Genomic DNA, 23,011 nt, shown 5'->3' with positions numbered 1-23,011 from the left:
AGAAAGAAATGACAAATTGCATTGTTAGTAAATGGTCACCGTCCTGCTAAACAGTCATCAGTGGCCTTCCTATCTAGTCATCCCCTCATTGTCCAGGATTCAAAGCAGAGATTCACCGACTAGAGTTTTGTTCATTTGGCATCTTATGCATTTATCAGTCCTTTCACAAACTGTTTATTCTGCACCAATGGAGAAGCAGAGACCATGGATACCCAGTCCCACCTTGATGACTCTCTTCTTGAAAGATTTCATCCTTCCCTGTGAGCTTTCAAAGGCTCTTCTCCTGTGACCATCACCGTGGCTACACACTCTGTAGGGTTCAGGAAAACTGCACTATGAGGGCCCATTTCAGACAGGAAACAGGCTGGCATATTTTAACCGCAAAGCCCAATACTCCTAAAGCCGCCTCAGGTGCTTCTTCTGGTGTGGACGGTGTGGCAGTGACCTGGAACACTACCTTCTGTTAGGGGTCACTTTTGACATGGAACGAGAAATCTAAGCTGTGTCTGGGAAAAGGAAAGACATAGCCAGCCTAACTCAGAAGTGTGAGGTGAGTGACTCCCATCATGAGCCTTTAGATTCTTCACCTTCCTTGAGGCCGCTGTTTTATTGAACACATTTCCTGAATCCTCAAAACCTCAGTTGACACGTCCCTAAAACAGGAATGCTCATAGCACCTACCTCTTAAAGAAGGGGTAGAGGCCTAAATAACACACATGGAGGACTAGTTGAACCCACCATGAGAAAGGCATGCCATAACTGTTAGATATCAACTTGAGCATAGATGCCTCACTTGGGAGAGAGAGAACTTGAGGTGGGGAGATGGATACCCTCATCCACGTTCAAAGTCTCAGCCTGTGAGTCCTGCCACTATTCTCCCCCAACCTGTTCTCTGATTTCAAGAAACCCCACCAAGGAAATAAAACCAAGGAGGGACCATTGGGTTTTTAAGTCTAGAACTAGAAGTCTACTTCTCTATCTTGAGACACAAACACAAAAAAAAATCCCAGTAATGGAAACATGACCTTACAGTTTTTGATCTCTTACATTCTGAATTTGAATCAGAGGAGCATCCTGGAAAACTGCATATAAACATTTTTAAATTTCACAAGATTTGTAATACATTGTATATTAGCATCACTCTTGACTCCCTGGATCAAGAATGAAGTATTCTATCTAGTCAACTTGAACCTGTAAGAACCGCTATGTTCCTGTATCAGGAACTCTTGAAAAGGTAACTCAGTGTTTTGTGTTTGTATCATTTGAAAGCAAATATTGCAATCTCTTCCCTTTCATACAGAAAAAACATACATAATTAAAACAATATGATACAAAATAGTGTTCCTAGGTTCCTAGGGCACTTCTCATGATGTGTAAGAGTTATGGAGTCACTCAGGTAACATGGTCAGTGGGGTGACTTCATGACTGCCTCCCAGGCAGTCTTCCCTTTGAGATTCTTTGGACATAGTATGTGAAGGGCTGTGTCAGTCCCACCAATAGTAAGTGTACCTCCAGGCTTGAGTTGAGGTCATGGGGTTAGGAGGGAGGTGGAAGGCCTGGCCATATACCTTTACTTCAGTCTAAGGTTCACTTGGGTTGGGCTTCATAATTCTCTACACCAACTTCCTGCTGGTGGCTATGAACTTCAATGGCTCCATGCTGCCCTTGAACCCATGGTGGCCTTGCTCCAGTGCAGAGTGGCAGAGCAGATTCCCAGTCCCTGGCCAGCCTGTCTCCTCAGCAGCTGGTGAGTTCTGAGAACAGGAGAGCAGGTCCTGCCTTCAGTACCAGGGGGCTCGGTCCCTTGGCATCCTGTGCCTCTGCTGTAACCACTGCATCTGCTGTGCTCTCCTGGTAGGGGGGTGGGGCCTCTGGTTGTGGGTCATTTTCATCTTCAAGTTCAAGGCTTGTTGCTGTATATGGAGGAGGAGGGAATCCCAGAAGCCCTCTGCCTGCAGAGCAGGCCTGTTTCTCAGCATCCAGGCTTTCTTCATAAGTCGGGGGGTAAAAGTCAGGCCTGTGAGATGAAATCCCGCAAAGATGCATATGTTATTTAGGTTTTGGTGATGAAGAAGCATATGTCTGCCTCTCTCAACTCACATTGTGTGAAGCTAAACTGCTAAGAAACACTGAGTTTGAAACAGATGTACTTTTCTGACATCACCAGTTTCTAAAAACTGCACACCCTTCCTGCAGAATCAATCCCCTTCCAGCCAGAGCAGTCTGTCTGTTCCAGACAGGTATTCCAAGCTATTCACCTTCGTTTGCTCTTTCGGTCCAGAAAACAGCCATTCAGTGCACTGTCCTTATCAGCCTTAGGTGACGCAGAGACTTTGACCGTGACTCTCTTTAGCCAGTACTCAACTCATGTATACTCATCATCTTCCACTCCATGGCTCTCAAGGCCTCACAGCTTCACAAGCAACAAAATAATGACCGGAAACCAATTCCATGCAGGTCCCTGACCTGAGGGATGCCACCACTCTCTCCTGACACATTGTCAGGTCCTGGGCAGCTGGTTCCAGAGAAAATATAGGAAACAGGCTCAGGTCCCGCAAGGCACCAGCTGATAGCTTTGTGAGGTATTTAGCTGCAGCGTTACTATGCTGGCCTGCCCATGTTTAAGGTCATTCACTCCAGTCGATGGACTTGTTCATCAAAGTAATTGCTCACCCTGGCTCCTCTGCCATGAATGAAGGTGAGGGTAGGGTGAGTGGAAGGGAGCCAGGGTGAGTTTGCATGAGTTGTGTATTTATAGAGGTAATCTATCTAGTGCCAAAGGGAGTGTTTATGGTGAGTAACCACAACAGAACAGGGTCTGCCATTTGTAGCCACTACACCACTCCAAATGTCACAAGGCCTAGGGCCAAATAGCTGAAGGAGCTGTCTACTGTACGATGTAAGTCTCGACCTTTCCCAGGAATAGCTAAGGCTGAGTCATGGGGACAGAAAGGTAAGCTCTTCCCTGGAACCACATAAGGACTGCTGCCGTGAATGCTGTCACTGGAGGAACATTCACTTGGAGGGCTCTTCCTGGTTGCCCATTTTGAGTGCAAAGCTTTTGAGATATGAAATTTTTCTGGTTTAACTCTGTGGGGTGAGCATCTCAGGATGATGCAGCAGGCAGGGTAGTGAGGTAGGGGTGTCAAGATAGGCATTATTCTCTTTTAATACTCCAGATGAGGGAATATATATGAATGTGTTAGCAAATTTCAGATGCATCCTAAAGGCTCTCAGTTACTATTAGCAGGATTTCGCAGTGTAGAGGCAGATACATACACACACACACACACACACACACACACACACACACACACACACACACAAACATACCACATATGTATACACACACAAAACACACACACACAAGCATAACACATATGTACATACATTCACACACACACACACATACATACACATACATGATCACTCTACAAGCACCTTCTAAATCACTCCTGCTATCTTAATTTTTGGTCAAACCTAGAAGCTTCTTCTTGGTTAGTCTAATTAACCCTGGAAATGGGTTCTGGTTGTTGTCGCTGGTGTGATGAATAGCAACAATGCGTAGTCACTGGTGAGAGGACTCTTACTCAATGTGCGTGGGATAACCAGGACATTTTATGGACTTCCTACTCTTGCATGAAGAGCACAAAAGGACTTTTACATTCTTACATCCTTTACCTTAAGAACGACGTTCTTGTATCAGAATCAAGAGATTGGTGCTAGTCATCACCCACATTTTACTAAAATCTCCCCCGGAACATAAGAAGAACCAAGGAGTTGTGCCCCTTAATTTGCTGTGTGTGAGTTTTACCAGGGGTGTGAGGCTTACCCTGAGAAAATTCCTCCTTGTCCCAATGTTTTCTCTACTAACAGCCTTGCCCTTCCACACTAAGACCCCAGAGCAAACTGTCCAATAGTGGAGCTTCAGGCCTAGATATAAAGCCTCATGTAAGTGGATCCACTGTGGAGTTAGACATCACTCCACTTCCCACACTGTGGCTCATCTTAGCCCTTCTCATGCCCTCCGGCGCTCAGCACGTACCTGTCTACTGTGGCCAGGGGTAGGTCCTGGGAAGCAAGGTGCTGTCTGAGCGCATGGTTGAACATCTCCTTGTTTTCACTTGCTTGGCAGTAAGTGGCCCAGAAAATTCCACTCAGAAGGATCATAAACCCCATAGGCAGAAGCACGTAGGACGCGACCAGATTCCTCTGAGAGTGGAATATGGAGTTGGAGATGAAGAAGCCCCCTAGGCAGATCATCAGGAAGCCTGTGAGGAGGGAGAGGGCACAGAGAATGACAACAGTCCTGTTCTGCATCCCTGCTTCTCTGGAGCCAGTCTGACCCTGCCACCCCTCTGCTTCCAGGCCTGCTCAGGGAAGTGCACTCATTAGCCAGGTCGCAGCCTTATACACAGGAGCAAATGGCCTTTGAACAATTAAGTGAAGCAGGCACCAGGAAGCTATTCATTAACCACTGAAAGTTACTGTAATAGCCTCCAGGGGGAACCTAGAAACATAACACTGTGTCCTCCAGGAAGGAGAGGATGCACGTAGCCAGTTGGCTCCTGGTTAGTGGGTAGGACCTCTGCTGCTCCCAGGTACTAGGGAGAGGTCCTAAACCTTTTGATTATGAAGGCACCGGTCTGTCAGGCCTCTCTGTAGGGAATTCTCCTCTAAAGGCTACAGAAGTTAACATCTCCCCATAAACAATTGCTTCTGTTGTTTGGCAAGGAATCTTTTCCTGAATTCATTTTCTCTCTCAGCACTAAGAAGACATATCTCCAAGACTCTTAGCGTCTTTGTCTTGCTGTCTCAGTGACTCTGAACTTCATTGCCCCGATATCCTAATACTGGGAAAATTCCTCAGGAGCAGGCCAGGGAGTAATCCTTCTGTTGATAGAGAGCATTCCAGGAGAAGGAGCATACTGGAGAAGGGACTACGTGGGGGCACGTGGGGATGGCCGTGAAAGAGGATAGTGTGATGACTGCTGTTTGAATGCTGCTTTTGGGATCCTTCCCTTCATTGGGGTGCAGATGGTGCAATCCCATCATCACCTCTGGCTAACAGGTTCTTATCGAGTGTTTATTCTCTATGACTGTAGCACAGGCCACTATCCCTGGTTCATTATAAATGTTTCACCCAACCCTCTTCCTGCTCTCAAAAAAGATTCACAGGCATTGGATCTAAGAGCATTCCCCACAAGGCCTCAGTATGTTGTAGCCACCACGTATACCAAGAAAGTACATGTCAGAAATGCTTCCTATTACATTCTCCACTCTGTCCCTCATGTGGCATCACACGGCACACTGGCAGATTAAAGGCTCTGAAAAATCTGCAACCTTCCCCCTAAGCTATGTCAAGTAGAATTTATCTTAGCAGATGCTGCCAAACAATATTCCTCACCCTCTCCCTATGCCTTTGCTCTGTGTGACATTGCCTTAGAAATCTTTCTGCAGGGCTGAGAGAGGGCTCAGAGGTTAAGAGCACTGGCTGCTCTTCCAGGGATCCTGAATTCAATTCTCAGCAACCACATGGTGGCTCACAGCCATCTATAATAAGACATGGTGCCTGCCCTCTTCTGGCATGTAGGCATCCATGCTGGCAGAACACTGTATGCATAATAAATAAATCTTGAGAGAGAGAGAGAGAGAGAGAGAGAGAGAGAGAGAGAGAGAGAGAGAGGCAGTGGTGGCACACGCCTTTAATCCCAGCACTCAGGAGGCAGAGGCAGGCAGATCTCTGAGTTCGAGGCCAGCCTGGGCTACAGAGTGAGTTCCAGGAAAGGCACAAAGCTACACAGAGAAACCCTGTCTTTTCAGAGCTGCCTTACGTACAATGCTTGAAGTTTGTTTCCTTCATCTTGACAATCTGTGGTTGCAAACACCTTACTCCAGACCTGCTTCATGCCTTACTTCCACCTTTTTTTATTCGATACCTTGGCACATCCATGGCCAAAGCTGCCTTCCCACAAGGGCTTCTGAGTCATTTTCATCCAGATGCTTCCTACACTTCTCCGTTGTCATTGCTGGTCATTTGCTTTTCCGATGGGCAAGTGTTTATTTGTGCGGTGCCATGGTACTTACACCGTTTAGCCTTGTGCCCACCACTACCTTAGCTCCACCTTTGTGTTAGGGCTCGGAGAGACAGGAACACACTGCAGACCAAATTCAACTCTCACCTTGAACTACTTCCCCTTCTGTGCCTGGGGTTATCTTTGCAGTCTAGCCTTTGTCTCCCTCCTTCTGCAAAGGTTCCTATGATGGCCACTGATGACTCCTGTCTCCCGTGTAAGTCATCCCTCCATTCAAGTGTGAGCTGGATCTAGTGACTTGATTCTAGGGAGAAGAATATGGCAGACATCATAACTGTTTCCATGACCAGGTTGCAAGAGAAGGAAATCGTCCATCCTGCTAGAAGATTACTACCTCTGAAGCATGAGGCTGCCGTATTAGCAAGACTCATCTGGCAAGGGACTAGGAGCATGTTCTTAGTCCACAGCCATTGATGAACCCTTCGCTAATGGCCCTGAGTTTATCAGCCATGTAGAAGCGCACTCTGTCCATAAGTGTATAGGGTAAGGAGCAATGCCTTTCAAAATTGATTCTGGAGAAGGCACTCAGGCAGCACTCTAAGTGACCCTGGCAAACAGGAACCATCCATACCTGAGTCACACAAGCTGTGGGATTATAAATATGCTTTGATTTAAGTCGCTACATTTTGGGGACTTTTTTTAAGGTAGCAAGAGAGAATTAAACCGGTTCCATTAGGACTTGAGAAACCAGAATAATGAGTGTTAAGTGTTTATCACAGGACATGGTACACAGCACCCTGTTATAGTTAGCTGTGCTCTTCATCCCCATCATTATTATTATCACAGTCTCCAAAGCCACAAGAAAGTCCAGGGTTCCCAACTTAGTTGTCACCAAAGGTTAGGTCCCACTTTCAGGTTGATGGTAGGGTCCTGGAGCTAATGCTAAGGATCATATAGGGAAGGGGTAGCACTGTCCATCATGTAATTAGGCTTGTTTGGTTTACATAAATGTGAGTTGGACTGGGAACGATGACAGATCAGGCCCAGTTCCTATGACGACAGGAACACAGGAGCAAATAAGCACCTTCCTGCCTGTCTCCTTCAGTACCAATGAAAGACATGTTTTTTCCAGACAGGTTTCTTCCTCTGTGGCATCCCAGAGATGACTCTTGCCATTCCAGAGCAGTGTCTGGTTGTATTGTAGTGGGGAAAGTAATGGAGGTATCTTCCCAAGAATTTCAGTGACATAATCAAAATCCAGAAAGCACTGGGGAAAGGAAGGACCAGTTCCTTCATATATAATGTATATAAATGAAAAAATAGGTTTCTGGGTCCAGGGTATTTTAGGAGTTTGAGGAGAGATGGGGCATCAAGGTCCCCTTCCCTCTCCCCTGCTAAACCATTAGATTATATTCCTAAAGCTGGCCACCTAGCCAGCTATTCCCTTATCTGGCCACTTCCTTATGCCTGACTAAAATTCCAAGGTCCAGCTACCAAAACACCAAACTCCAGCAACCAAAATTCATTATTTGGCTACACTAGCTAACATGTCCAACCAGGATTGACCAACTTAACCTAGCATAGGCTTTCCTGTTCCTCCTTAAAAACCACTCCTGCAAAGACACCCGCTGCTGTCTTTGCCTGACCCAGAGGCAGCCTCCTGACCCAGAGGCAGCCCCCTGACCCAGGTTAATAAAAACCTTTGTGCTGAGAAATTGGTGTTCAAGTGTGTTCAGTACCACTCCACAGTATGGTTAAAGGGAAAGTTTTTATTGTAGATATGAGAGAGAGAATAGCCAGAGGCATCTTGAAGAGTCCAGAGCAGGGAGAGAAAGTATACTGGACCTAGCCATGAGAGAAGCAGGAGCAGAGAGTGAGAGGGAGAGAGGAGAGAACATATCTAAAATAGCGGGGTTATAAGGAGAATGGGGGACAGAGACTCTGAAATGTGTAACAGGTACTTGTGATACTGAGCGAGCCTGGAGGCCAGCACACACTTTGGTATGCTAATAGGCACCACAGGCAGCCATTTGTCCCTTCTGCCAGTGATAAGGGAAATGGCTTCTTTGGTAGGGAGGAACCTGCTTCACCAGTTCCAGAAGAATGCCGGCTTTTATCTAACTGCCAGAAATCCTCCTATAGTCTGGGTTGAGCTCATTTCTGGATGTCTGGACTGCCTTTGGGGGTTTGGAGAAATGGCGCTTCATTTGGACCTGACAACAGTAACATGTTATTTGACCATTGGCCAAACATCTTAAGAAGTAAATGTCTTTCAACACTGTTCCCTTGAGCTTGACAGACGCATGAGGACTCTTCTGAACATTGTGTGCTGCTGAGTTCCAGGCACTGTCCTGCCTCTGGGTTCACATTAGAATACTCTGGGAATTGGCTCCCCCTGCCCCCCCACACACTGCAGCACACACAGTCAGGGCCTTAGGAGAAGGCACAGTCCTCTATACCCAGGTTTCTGTCTCTAGGGTGCACAGACCAGGGTCTTGAAAATAGCCTGGTGGTAACTCAGAAGCAGCTGGTGGCATGCGGAGGCTGTGGCAGAGGAAGGGCCTGATACCCCAAGCACAGAGGCAGAGGTGCAGATTTCAGAAGGTCACCTGGCTTCAGGAAGCAAGGCTCTGCAGGAGGTGGAGGAGACAGCATGTGCGTAACAGGAGATGCCACCTGGTCTGACCTCATGGGGGTGATTACTAAGTGGTTTTTGGATTAGCCTTTCACACTTGAGGGTTCACTGGTCACTGGTCACTTCCTCCTCCTTGTTTTCTTTGCTTTTAAACCTTTTCCTCTGCCTCCCCAGTCCCTCCCCCACTCAGGAGATGATTGAAATGGAGGGAGATTTTGAGATTGGCAAAGGACAAACAGCAAGTCAAGAAATTCCTAGCATGGGAAGGAGGCAGCCACTCACTCTCCCACTGTGGCCAGCAGGTCACCAAGACAGAGACCCCAAGCAGGTCCAGGCCTGGATAGGGCCCCTGAGATGTGTGCCCATAGCACTGACTTTTTGGGGTTGCAAGTCAAACCCCTTGCTGATCAATATAGATTCTATTTTCAAGCAATTTTTGAAAACCCAAGTGGGCATCCCTTTTCCTGATTCTGTCAAGTCTGGTCACATTTGGATCTTGTCACATCTATGGACCAAACAAGAAGAGAAATTTGTTTTAGAATGAGCTTAACTTCCAACATCATCTACATAAAACAGAACAGATGTGATTTTTTCAGAGCCTTGGAAAACTAAAAGGAGTCCACCCTCCATGGCTACTCTAGAACAAGACAGGACCCTCATGCTGTGGCACAATCTCACAAGTTTATATCAAATGGCATCATGTCTGGGGACCTGTAAATATGACATGTGTCTTTGTCCCATTCCATAAAGCTTCCTTTAATATTGAGATTCTGTTTCCCCTCCTCTTATCTCTTAGTTGTCCATGTATTTCTTCTTCTTGAATGACCTAAGCAAACATTTTCATGTCCCTCAAAGATGTTATAGAATTCACACATAAAACCACTTGGTCCAATATCTTTTTATTTTCTTCTTTCTTATAAAAAAAAAAATCTTGCCATTTATCATTAAATGCCAAATAGTGCCAAACAGTAGAAACCAGGATAAACGCTAGGCACACCCTCACTGGATACACTTGTCCCATTGCCCATTCATTGCCTCTTGGGCTCCTCAGTGCTTGAGGCATATGTGTGTGACAGGGTTCTCAGTGTTCCTCTCTTATCCTGACCTCAGCTCTTCACCATACATGTGCACCTCATGGGGGAGCCTTGTCATCCTGGCCTGTTCTTCTATCAATAAGTTGCTGCTTATCTTAGTTATAGTTTCTATTGCTGTGAAGAGACACCACAACCATGTCACCCTCAAAACATTTCATTGGGGCTGGCTTACAGGTTCAGAGGCTTAGTCCATTACTGTCATGGTGGGAAGCATGGCAGTGCGCAGACAGACATAGTGCTGGAGAGGTTCTCATGGTATATGAGAGTTCTACATCTGGATTGACAGAGTCAGGGGTGGGGGGGAAGAGAGAGAGAGAGAGAGAGAGAGAGAGAGAGAGAGAGAGAGAGAGAGAGTGAGTCAGAGTCAGAATCAGAGTCACTGGGCCTGGCTTGAGCTTCTAGAACCTGAAAGCCCAGTCCCAGTGACGTGCTTCCTCCAACAAGGCCACACCTACTCCAACAAGGCCACACCTCCTAATCCTTTCATATAGTGCCACACTCCCTATGGGCCTACGGGGCCATTTTCGCTTAAACCACCACACGGCCATTTGCTGCTTACTAGCGAAGTATAGGATCAGGGACCTCTCTGTCATCCAGGTGTACCTCAGGGTTTGGACTGGATTGGGGGTTGTCTTGGGGGCCCACTCTCCCCAATGCTAGCTTCAGCTAGTGTTCTGGCCAAGGAAGAGTTTGCTAAGCCTCCTCCGGATGCAGGCTTTCTCTCTCTGCCCTTTCTCCAGCCGAGCGGAATTTCATTGTGTCATGGTGAGAACAGTTCCTCCCTTCCCACAAAGCCAAGCCCAGCAGTTCACTGGAGTTCCAACGGTGCTTCATCACTTCCGGTAACAGCATGACCAAGATGGCTGGAGCAGAGTCCGTAAGCCTATAAGTGTCTGCGGTGCCCAGTGGCTCTGTGTTTTCGTGGTAGCCCACACTTGGAACCTATCAAGCCTTTAGAGGTTTTAGCTCAGGCACTAGAAAGATGACTTAGTGGTTAGAAACCCAGGCTGCTCTTCCAGTGGACCTAGGTTTGATTCCCAGCACCCACATGGCAGTTCATGATTCTCTGTAACTCTAGTCCCAGGCTCTTCTGACCTCCATAGGCACTGTACATAGACATGGGCTAGATAACGACTGAGCAAGCCCCTCCATGCCCCGACCTGCTAACCCTGAGCTTGAAGCCCCTCCAGCACATACGTGTTTAAAGCTGATTTTTGCTACAGGCTTCCTTTCGTTTTTCTTTATTGTTCTGTCAAATTCTATCTACACAAATCTTCAACAACAACAAAAAAGCTGTGGTTGTAGATGTCCTTTTTGTTACTTCGGTGTAATTGGAGGGCAGATGGGGGGCAGGGCAAGTGTGCTCAGGCTGCCAATTAGATGCTCCATTCCCCAACCCACCCCCAGGGCACCAGAATGTGAGTGGACATTGTTTACAGAGCTAAGACTGTGTCATGTTGTCTGTGTGGTTTTAGATTTTGTTTAGTTACTTTTATCACCAGAACAATATGGTTTTTGAAAACATTATTTCTAGTGATTTTATATTTTGGATGAACCTTAGTAATGCATCATCCTGGGGTACATACACTTAGTCATTTTATCTCTTCCACACCAGAGAATGGGATGTTGGAGAAAAGAGGATGTAACACGAATTCTAAAAGGTCTTATAATAAAAAAACAAACAAACAAACAAAAACCTGGCACCAGATATTGGTGTAGATGCTGAAAGACCAGGGGGACAAAGGAATAAGCCACCTCTCATCTCTAGGACTCCTCAGCCTGAAAAGCTTTCCTCAGCTGGAAGACTTTAGTTTCTGTCTCCTCACGTCTTATATGCCCTTCTCTGCCCACCCATATCATTTCCTGTCTCAACCTTCCTAGTGCTGGGATTAAAGGTGTGTAACTCCCAAGTATTGGAATTAAAGGTGTGTACCACCACTGTCTGGCTCTATTTATCTCCTAGACTGAGTCAATCTCATGTAGTCAAGGGTGGCTTTGAACTCACAGAGATCCAGATGGATCTCTGCTCCTGAGTGCTAGGATTAAAGGTGTGTACCACCACTGCCTGACATCTATGTTTAATCTCGTGGCTTGTTCTGTTCTCTGATTTTCAGGCAAATTTATTAGGGTACACAATATATCACCATAAGAGAAAATGTCAGCTTTAGAGAACCTTGAGTTCTGGGCTATTGTAGCTTTATAAATGTTTCTCATACAATCCAATTATTCTGGCTAGTCTTATGTCAACTTGACACACAAATGAGTCATCTGAAAGGAGGGAACCTCATCTGAGAAAATGCCTCCATAAGATCCACTGTTAGGCATCTTCTTAATTAGTTATTGATGGAGGGAGGGTGGTGCCCATGGTGGGTGGTGCCATCTCTGGGCTGGTGGTCCTGGGTTCTATAAGAGAGCAGGATGAGCAAGCCATGGGAAGCAAGCCAGGAAGCAGCACCCCTCTCTATGGCCTCTGCATCAGCTCCTGCCCCAGTTTCCAGCCCTGTTTGAACCCCTATCCTGGCTTCCTCCAATGTGTGGTAGATGTATAAGGTTAATAAAATCTCCCCTCCCCAAGTTGCTTTTTGGTCGTGACATTTCATCATGCAACAGAAACTCTAACAAAGACACCAATTCTTCTTTCCACTGAATAGGTGAGGATCAAGGACAGACCAAGGCAGGGAATGGAGTAGGTGACTGGTTGAGAAGGAGAGGGTCATATGTGTATCCCAATCTTTTACATTTGATTTCTCCTCCCTAACATTTTGGCTACTTTCATGGCAGCATTATCCTTAGCTGAAATAGGACAGTTGAGATTTTCCTTTTTGTTATTAACATCCTAGAAACAACAACTGATCTTCAGAACACAATGTTTCTTCTCGAAAATATCACCAGATATATGAAGTGTTTCTGAGGGATGTGTTGCTCAGTTACAGGTGTATAAAGATGTGGAGAGATGATGACTCCACCTGTATTTATGCTGAGAGACAATTTCTCACAGCCAGGAGCTTAATCAAGCTGTGAGCCTGCCTTGACGGTAACTATAAACTCTGGCAGGATTGTGATCCTAGATTTTTACACCTTCATTTTAGGTGTATTGGGATGAACAGCTCACTGCTTGTGAATGAAGGTTGGAAACCGTGAAGCCCAGAACTACTTGTTTTGTCTTATAAATATGAGAGCAGCAGAAGCAGAGGATCCTCACTTCCTGTCTGCAATCACCAAGAGGCAAAATACTGTCTCCTTTTTTCTATCCTTTACTCAACCCATCTGTTTATTTAACGTGAGTCACTGGTGTCTCGCACAAGACTCAACAATTCCTTACAAATATCCCTTTTTTTAAGATGAGAAAATGGGATTGAAACAAATTATCATCTCTACATTTAGTAGTTCTTTTTTTAATGACTCAGATTGATGTGTTTTGAAAGATGGATAAAAGAAAGATAGAGACATCAAACTGTTACTGGTCTATAGGAAAGAAGAGCAGTGAATACTTTGCTCTAAATAGTTTTTGGATTTCTTAGTTCCATGTGATCCAACATGAAAAGTTCACTTAACACAGTCCCTCTAGTTTACTGAGTATACCACATGCTGAGTACATCCACTGCTGGTTCAGACTCACACAACCCTTTTGTAAGTAGGCATTTTAAGCTCCCACCAAGCCTGGAGGACATTGAGTCCTGAGAGGACAGATGACTACCTCTCATGAAACACTCTCCATCTTCCACCAGAGTTTACGGTTGGTCATTTCCCTTAGCAAATTTACAATTGATGGTAAAATTGTTCACTGCTGCTTTTCTGATTTATCAGCCAGAACACAACAAGCCTAGCTTTGTAGCCAACAATTCTAGGTGTCAGGAAGTATAAACATTTCAAGTTAATTTCTTGCTACAGTACTCACATAGTTCTACTGGGGCTCTGCTGTCAGTTGATGCTGTGGATATAGGTCTGAATAAATAAAATACTGATTGGCCAGTAGCCAGGCAGGAAGTATAGGTGGGACAAGTAGAAAAGAGAATTCTGGGAAGTAGTAGGCTAAGGCAGAGAGACCTGCCAACGGCTGCCAGGACAAGGAAGCCAGGACCAGTAAGCCACGAGCCACGTGGCAAAGTATAGATTAATAGAAATGGGCTGAATATAAAAGTAAGAGCTAGACAATGGCAGGCCTGAGCTAATGGCCAAGCAGTTTAAATAATATAAGCATCTGTGTGTTTATTTTATAAGTGGTTTGTCGGAATAACAGGGCTTGGCAGGGGCTGGAGAGATGGCTCAGCGGTTAAGAGCACTGGCTGTTCTTCCAGAGGTCCTGAGTTCAGTTCCCAGCAATCACATGGTGGCTCACAACCATCTGTAATGAGATCTAGTGCCCAACGTGGGGCACAAACCCACGACCCTGAGATTAAGAGTCTCAAGCTCTACTGACTGAGCTAGCTGGGGATATTGGTGAAATTATTAAGGCCACTCCACGTAGTTAAAAGGGATGTTTATTTTGTGGGATAACTTACAAGTGAAGGGATAGGTAGGTTGTAGGGTCAGGTAAAGGTATAGCACAGTCTGGCAGTGTTCTCTGGAGAACTCTGCTCTGTCTACCTCCAGCGTCCAGGGTCTTGGAACCAAGAAATCCCTCGCATTTGGATCCTGGGTCTTCAGCGTCCTCTCTCAGCCCCGCCTTGTAGTCATGACCATTACCAATGGAGGTTGGAACTTCCAGGCCAAGGCTGGAATGGCTACTCACTACAAGCTGACATTATTGTCACTTTAGAACTCAGCTGATTAGGGACTAAACAGTGGCAGCCACAGGAGAAAACATAAACCTCAGGGGTCCTGGACTGGTGATTAACATTTGGCCCAGAGGTGTCACAAGTCACTTTGTTGTAACTCATTGACAATACTTGGCAGTATGTCCCCAACCAATCCTAGGGAGACATGAAGAGTAAACCTAATAAGGGCTGAGACAACCTGAGTAGCCAGAAATATTTGGTGAGCAGTCTAATTCTCACCAGGCCTATAAACAGGTACCAAGTGGAGCACAGAGAAGGGAGCTTTGTCTTTTGAGGAGGCATACAAACAACCTTCCTGAACGCAAAGAAGATGGTACACTCATTAATCCACAGTGTAAGCATAATGTTGGAGTAGCGGTTGTGGGTTGAGATCCCTTTGGCAAATTTCTATCTCCCAAAAATGTTTACATTACATTTCATAAAAGTAGCAAAATTACAGTTCTGAAGTAGCAACAAAAATAATTTTGTGGTTGGAGGTGTCATCACAACATAAGGAACTATATTAAAGTGTATTAAAGGGTCACAGCATTAGGAAGGTTGAAACTGCTGCATTAGAGGTAAAGGTAGTTAATGTTAAGTGGCCAGCTACAGAGTCTTACAGAGCTTAAATTCTTGAGGCGTTTCACATCAATGAAGGGCATGTGGGAGAGATGGGAACCTGCTTAAGGGAGCTTTGTGAATGGTTTGGCACATTTAAGGCGAATGTTATCAGGACTACAGGACAGAGGCAGGCAAACAGGGGAGGGATGGGATGCATTCTGAGGACAGACCATGGAGGTCCTGGACCATGCAGGGAAATAGTATCTCATTGACATGGTTACAGTCTCACCAAAATTATGTCAAATGTAGTGTCTCCAACAAGCTGATATTTCCATCTTGACACATTTATGTTTCTTAGACGAATATGTTCTTATGCTCATTCAAGTACAATAATAAGGCTGTCAGCAGGGATTGCTTGATGCTTGTCAGTAAAAATGAATGAATAAAATAAATGAGGGGACAGAGAGAAAGCTAAGGAAGACACAGCATCAGTCCTTTGTTCTTTTTTGGGTTCTGAGTACTTGATTTCCCAAGGAGAGATGCTTGGATGAAGCATTGATAGAGTATCTTCCTGGTCTGCATGTCAGTGACTTTCCCTTTCCTCAGCCTCAGCATGTGAATTCTTTTAATGCTTCTTCTTAGGTTTGGCTCCACAATTCTTATTCAGATTTGTTATTTCTAGGGGGAAAAAGTCTAGGTCCCGTGTGTGTGTGTGTGTGTGTGTGTGTGTGTGTGTGTGTGTGTGTGTGTGTTTTAAGTCCTGAAGTCTCAAACACTAGACAGAACTCACTAAAGGAAACCCTGTCCCAATAAGTATATTTATTGGGACATGGGAAAGAGGGATTCCAGACCTCAGTGTAGATTAGAATCTGTGATCCCATGGATTCAGTAAAGGGCACTATATCCAGTAAATAAATAAATGAATAAATAAAATAAAGGAAGAAAGAAAAAGATTAAAATTAAAATCAAAACATGAAACATCTAACCAAGCATTCCAAATGCCCCCATATGGCTCTAAAGAACACAAATGCTTCTAGCAGCCAACTAGCAATGTCAACTCAGGCCGACACATCTTGCAGGAGAGGGGAGATGAGAAAGATCAATAGTAACAGCTTCATCTGGTTTGAAGTGGAAGATAGTTGAGCTTGTACTAAAGCCCTGCTCTTTCTCTTCTCCAGAAAATAAAAAGAGGATGCATTCATGGAGTAGATTAAGCAAATCCTTCATTGCTTTCAATGGTGGCACTGTAGGTTTTGTGACAGATGAACAAGTGAAGGAAGAAATAAAGAACTAGACAATGTGTTCCACATGGTAGACACTATGGACACCACTGCCATCTAGACTGGTGTTTCTCAGGCTCAGGACTTGTCATGTGAATCACCTAGGGAATCTTAAGATCATGCAGACTGATTTAGCAGGACTTGGGTAGGACTTGAGGTTCTTCATCTCTACCAAGCTGCTAAGTGATAATGGTGGTGATGGTAAAGATGATAATAGTGATGGTGAAGATGATGATGATGATGGTGATGATGGTGGTGGTAATGGGAGTAACCCTATTCCAGCCTCAGTGGGTTGAGGATGTTTACCAGTCTAAGTCAGTCATGGTCATTGTTTTTTCTGCCCATGATTGGTTGAGCTTAGTAATGTAAATAATCTTGATCAATTAAAAAAAGTGAATGTTGGTGGGGCAGACAAGGCTCTTGCTGCTTCCTATCACTGGAGATTGCAGGTGGTGATATGATCTTCAGAGATGCTGTCTTCATGTCACAAGTGTATAAAGACCTTCCTGGTCCTTGGGCTCTTCATTCCCATCATATTATTGGACACTTTCTGTCAAATGAATATGCATTATATCTCCCAAATATTATATTTCTACATTCACATCTATCTCAACCTATACATCATCTATATCAATCTGTATCTATTTTTATGTCTATATCAGTTCCAGTGTCAAATCTTTAACTGCCTATGCAATATGTCCACCCAGAAAGCCCACTACAGGTAAAACCAAGATAGGATATGAAAAGTAGTCTCCATCCGAGGCCCCATGAATACATTGTTAAATTCTTCTTAGATGCCCCCACCAACCTTGCCTTTTGTTTTATTAAAGATGGCCAAGCACGGGCTTAACCCACTGCTGGCAGAGACTAGAACAACAATGTTCAGCTTACCTGGTTAGCATCCTAACCAGTAGGCTGGGTGGGGTTACTCATCATGGTACCATTTGGGGCTTACCACACCCTCTCTCCACTGTTATTCAAAACCTGCTCCTCCTCTTGGATTTCCTGCATCAGGAAAAGACATGATCAGTTTCCCAATTGTATAACTGAGACCTGGGAAGTCCTTCTAGGCCTCCTGCCTTCTTTTGCATATAACCTCTGTCTGTCTGTCTGTCTCTCTCTCTCTCTCTCTGTGTGTGTGTGTGTGTGTGTGTGTGTGTGTGTGTGTGTGTGTGTGTGTGTGTATCTCTGCAGCCATTAATTACCTGTAGCTTCATCTAGGGGTGGAACTTTCTGAGTTTTCCTCCACCTACATTGGCATGCCAACTGGTGGTGTTATTGTGCGGGTCTTGTTTAGGGGTCCGTATTGTTGAGATTTCCTGGGTATAGCTGCCCTGTCCTAGGCACTCACAGTGTTTCTACAGCCTCTTCCGGGATTTTTCCCAAGCCTTAGGTGTGTGGGTTGTGCTCTAGCGTACCCTTTGGGGCTGGGCTTCCTGGAGTTAGTTGTTCTCTGCATTTTGGCCAGTTACGTCTTTCTGTAACAGTATCCATCTGCTGTGAAGAGAAGCTTCTTTGTTGAGGGGTGAGAGTTCCACTTATCTCTGAGTATAAAGATGAGTTTTGACAATGCAGTTAGAGATTATACACATTTAGGAAAGTGGCAGTATTAGGTTCTCCTCTAGAATCCATGACCTCGCAAGCCACAGGTAGAGGACTAGGTTGACAGTAACCAGGCATGAATTCCTTTGCATTGAGTAGGCCTTCAGTCCAGTGGGAAGAGTTATCCCTGTGTCCTTTTTAAAATTGTTGCTGCCTTGTAAGCCACAGCTGTCTGAATCAGCAACTGCAACTCAACTCCGCCGCCACCAGCAGCAGTTAGGCCGCAAGGGCCATAGCCGGGGAAATTCTGTTCCCTCAGGCTCCAACTCTCACAAAGCTACCAAGGGAACTTAACTAAACCTCTGTCCCTCTAAAGAACTCAAGGGGCAAAGGTTAAGGTGGAATTCTGCTCCTCAGAGAGGCTAAACAGCAACTAGCTTAACTCTTCTTCTTGTTCTCATCCTCCAAAAATTCCTGTGCTTCTCCTCGCCCCTCCTTAAAAACCCTTCGGCACCTGGCTCCTCCCTACCACTTCCTGTCAGCTCCTTGCTGACTCAGCCTCCTGACTGCAGGTGAATTATACTTAATCAAACACATCTTTGCATCATTAAACAAATGTCCCAGAGCATAAACAAAAGTAACACACCTTGAAATAATATTCTACAAAATATCCCCAGTATCCAAATGCCACTGTTGCATGTTTGAAGATTCCTGGCCATGCTGGTTGTTGTTGTAGGTCACAAGCTTTACAGTTCGGTGGGACTGTTGATTGCTCTCACTCCCAAAGTAGCTTGCCTAGCACCTTCAAATACTACAAGAGCTAGCAGTTAGGGAAGCTGTCAGCTTCCAGGTCAGCTGGATTCCTCCAAGTTCTCTGTCCAAATTGTGTGTTATCTTCAGCATATCTTGGAGGCTTCAAGGGCAACAAGAGTAGCCAATAGTGTTTTGGAGTCTCTTAGACTCCTCTGACCAGAAACTCAAAGGGAGATTTTCCATAACTGGTACAGAGGGTTCTGTTAGATAGTCTGTAAGTAGCATTATCACCTCAATCAATGGCATAACCTCATTTAAACTCTCTCTATTTAACTGTATACATATATAGTATATGTTTGCCTTATTTGCTTTCTATTGCTGTGATAACACCATGAGCAAAAGCACCTTAGGAAAGAAAGGATTTATTTGGCTTACACATCCCAGGTCACTGTCCATCACTCAAGGCAGAACTTGGAAACAGGAACTGAAGCAGAGGCCGTGGAGGGTGCTGCTTACTGCCTTGACCCCCCAGCCTTGCTCAGTCTGCTTTTTAACACAACCCAGGACCACTAACCCAGAGATGGCACTGCATACAGTGGGGTGTCCCACCCCCAATATCAATCAGTAATCAAGAAAATGTCTCATGGATTTGCCTATGGGTCAATCTGATGGAAGCAGTTTTCTTAATTAATGTTTTGCCTTTCCAGATGACTCTAGCATGTGCCAAGATGACAAAAAATAAATAAATAAAAATAAAAATAAAAATCCCCAGCATGTATGTATTTTTAAGTAAACATAAAATAATGTTTTCTTGTGGCTTTTCTAGACATCCTCAGTGCTATTTATTCCTCCTGCACCCTCTCCTTCTGTATAGCCCTCCATCCCTCCTCCCCAGTTAAGGTTGTTTCCTCACCTCTCCTTTCATGGCGCTGTATTCTACAATTCCCTCGCTAGAGCTCCTCCTCTGGACCCCTACCACCAGTCCCTTTATAATTTCCTAGTTTCTTTCTCATCATCCCTGAAGATTTGGAGTCAGAAACCACAGATGAGAGAGAAGTGTGGATTTATCTTTCTGATCTGGGTTACCTTAGCCTTTTCTAGTTCCATCCACTTTCCTGCAAGTTTCAGTTTTCTTTGCTGAAGAAAAGGATTCCATTGTGCATGTGCACCAAACTTTCATAGGTTGTTTCATTCCCTAGCTATTGTGAAGAGAGCAGCACTGAACATGGCTGAGAAAGTATCTCGGTAGTAGGATATCACATCCTTTGAGCATACGCCAAGGGGCAGTATAACAGGGTCAAATGGTAGATCTACTTTTAGGTTTTTGAGAATTCTCCACACTGATTTCCACATTGGCTGCACCAGTTCCCATCAACTGTGAATGAGGGCTCCCCTTTCCCCACATCCTTACCATCATTAGTTATCTGTTGTAGGATATTATTTTAAGGTGTGTTACTTTTGTTTATGTTGCATTTGTTTAACTCTGTGAAGCTGTGTTACTGTGCCTGTCTAAAACACCTGATGGTCTAATAAAGAGCTGAACGGCCAATAGCAAGGCAGGGGAAAGGATAGGCGGGGCTGGCAGGCAGAGAGAAGATATATAACGAAAAATCTGGGCGGGGAAAAAAGAATCAAAAGAACAAGGAGAGGAGGATGCCAGGGGCCAGCCACCCAGACACCCAGACACCCAGACACCCAGCCACCCAGCCACCCAGCCACTCAGACACCCAGCCACCCAGCCACCAGCCACCCAGCCACTCAGACACCAGCCACCCAGCCGCCACCCAGCCACCCAGCCACCCAGCCACCCAGCCACCCAAACACCAGCCACCCAGCCACCCAGCCAGCCACCCAGCCACCAGCCACCTAGCCACCCAGCCACTCAGACACCAGCCACCCAGCCACCCAGCCACCCAGCCACCCAGCCACTCAGACACCAGCCACTCAGACCCCAGCCACCCAGCCACCCAGCCACCCAGCCACCCAGCCACCAGCCAGCCACAGAATAAATGTGAAAGTAAGATTACAGAAGTAAGAAAAGGGAAAAGCCCAGAGGCAAAAGGTAGAAGGGATAATTTAAAGTTCAGAAAAGCTAGCTAGCAGCAAACTAAGCTAAGGACGGACATTTAGAATTAAGAATAAGCCTCCATGTGTGATTTATTTGGGAGCTGGGTAAAAAACAACAGTTATCAGTCATTTTCTTGATCTTAGTTATTCTGACTGTGGTAAAATAAAAACCTCAAAGTCATCTCAATTTGCATTTCTTTAGCTAAGAATGTTGAATGCTTTTTTGCCTTTTTTGTGTGTATGTGTTTGTGTGTGCATGCACATGTGTGCACATGCATGTGGAATACAGATCAATGCTGGGTGTCCTCCTTCATCACCTTGTCTTTTGAGACAGGGTCTCTTAATGAATCTGGAGTTCGCTGATTGGCTAGGCTGGCTGGCCAATGAGCTCCAGGAGTCTTCCTGTCTCCACTGTCTCTCTCCTTGGCACCAGGGTTTTTACATGGCTGCTGGGGAACCAAACTCAGGTCCTTATTTAGTCACTATACCATCTGCCCAGCTCTTCCCTCGACTCTTATTGCTGAAGCTGCAGAGGCTGTCACCACAGGAGACTTCTTAGGCTTCAGTAAGATTAGATCTTCCAAAACAACCCACACCCCAACTGTAGCTCTTCATTCGTCCTCTGGTCTCTATTCCCAATGAGATCACAAACACTTGCAAGGCAGAGGCCATGCCTGTTTCAGCCCTTTACTGTGGTACTCATAGCCCCAAACCCAGGGTCTGGTACTCAGCAGTGGGGTCAGCATTGCTTTTTTGCTAGACATGTGTGATGGTTTGGATGAGAATGGCCCCCATAGGCTCGTCTACTTGAGTACCTAGTTCCCAGCTGGTGGAAGGATTGGGCAGTGTGGCCTTGTTAGAGGAGGTGTGTCAGTGGGAGTGAGCTTTGAGATTTCAAAAAGCTCATTCCATTCCCTGTTAGCTCTCTCTGCCTCATGCTTGTAGATTAAGATGTAAGCTCTCAGCTATTGCCCCAGAGCCATGCCTGCTTGCCTGCTGCCCTGCTCCCTGTGATAATGGTCATTGTCTCTAACCCTTTGCAACTGTGAGCCCCAAATTAAATGTTTTCTTTTATGAGTTTCCTTGGTCATGGTATTTCATCACAGCAATCGAAAAGTAACTAGGACACCATGTGATATAAGCTGTGACCAGCACAATTCTTTAAATTACTTTCACGAGCAACTATCGTTGCATTTCTTTAGATAGACACCTGACTTCCTGAAGGTGGACTGTTACCATTTGAAATATTCTAGGATGTTTGGAGCTATTTGACAGTCCAAGTAAAGAACGTCAAGTGGGGCTGAAGTTCATCTGTCATCCTTACAAACCCTCTGCCTTTGCCATTCATTTCCCAGTGAGATCCCAGCAAATCAGATCCTGAGAAAGACTTGTCCCAGCCTGGTTTCTCTGTTCCTCTTCAAGGATGCTCAGAATACATCCACAGTGTGGTCCTCTTCCACACTCCTGCTGCCGTTCATTGTTGGCCTGTCTCTCCTGGTCCCTGGTCAATGTCAGGCCTATAACTGACAGGGGCCAGCAAAGCCACTGGCCTGGATAATGGAGGCCTTGCTTCTTTTACATTGAATGCCTTTCAACCTGATCTTCCCTGATATGTCCTAGAGAGATACTGTAGTAATTCCCTTGGCCTAGGCCTCTCTTTGAAGTTGAAAGTTAAAATGAGTTTTCTCCGGTTGCTTTAGGTAATATAGTTAAATATTACAGCGTGGTTGACCCCTGCCGCCCAGCTGCTACTCTTATGACGTGACTGTCTTGTGCTGACCAGCTGCTGACTAGACAAACATGGATAAGCTGCTGAGGAGGTAGCAGGAAAGGGATGCATTAGGCTTTAATAAAGAACAATTGAACATTCCCTAGTTACCTCGGGACAGGCTCTGGAGGGTCATGGACCAAACTGCACCATCTTTTTTTCTTTTCTGGCCAGTGACATAGGCAGGGGAAGGCAGCCAGACCTCCTCCTCTCTGTCTAGCTTGGGAAAGTGTCAGGAATGAAAGGTTCGAGTCCAGCCTGAGATATGGGCAGGGGCAGGGAAGGATAAAACTGTGCTGAAGCCGGACTTCAGCAACATCTTCAGTCCTTGCTACTTGTCACCCCCACGCTGCTCGACACAGAGAAAGCACAGGCTGCTTTGCTGTAATCCTCGGTCATTGGCAGATGCAGAGCAAAACGCACACTCAGTCCCTCCTGAGGTGGCAGGAGGCCTCTGCTGGAGGAGCAGATTCAAATCCTATTCTAGTCAAGGCCCTGGGCATGTTTCCTCTGGTCTGT

At 45.5% G+C, this 23,011-nt stretch overlaps 1 protein-coding gene across 1 annotated transcript; it reads right to left on the bottom strand.

The window, feature by feature from the left end:
• Window positions 1-1,737: 1,737 nt before the first annotated feature.
• Window positions 1,738-4,320, bottom strand: Tmem252 (transmembrane protein 252). The gene is made up of 2 exons (XM_036185292.1): window positions 4,046-4,320; window positions 1,738-2,017 (listed from the first exon to the last, which is right to left on the bottom strand). The coding sequence occupies exons 1-2, from the start codon at window positions 4,318-4,320 to the stop codon at window positions 1,738-1,740; spliced, it is 555 nt and encodes a 184-aa protein (XP_036041185.1).
• Window positions 4,321-23,011: the final 18,691 nt, after the last annotated feature.

The sequence above is a fragment of the Onychomys torridus genome, chromosome 1 (assembly GCF_903995425.1).
Source record: "Onychomys torridus chromosome 1, mOncTor1.1, whole genome shotgun sequence".
Lineage (NCBI taxonomy): Eukaryota > Metazoa > Chordata > Mammalia > Rodentia > Cricetidae > Onychomys > Onychomys torridus.
This window is presented reverse-complemented; position numbering and strand designations above follow the sequence as displayed.

Coding starts and splice junctions, on each gene's coding strand:
- Tmem252 (XM_036185292.1), bottom strand. CDS start 4,320: ATGCAGAACAGGACTGTTGTCATTCTCTGTGCCCTCTCCCTCCTCACA. Junction 2,018..4,045: donor CCCCTGGCCACAGTAGACAG/GTACGTGCTGAG, acceptor TTCATCTCACAG/GCCTGACTTTTACCCCCCGA.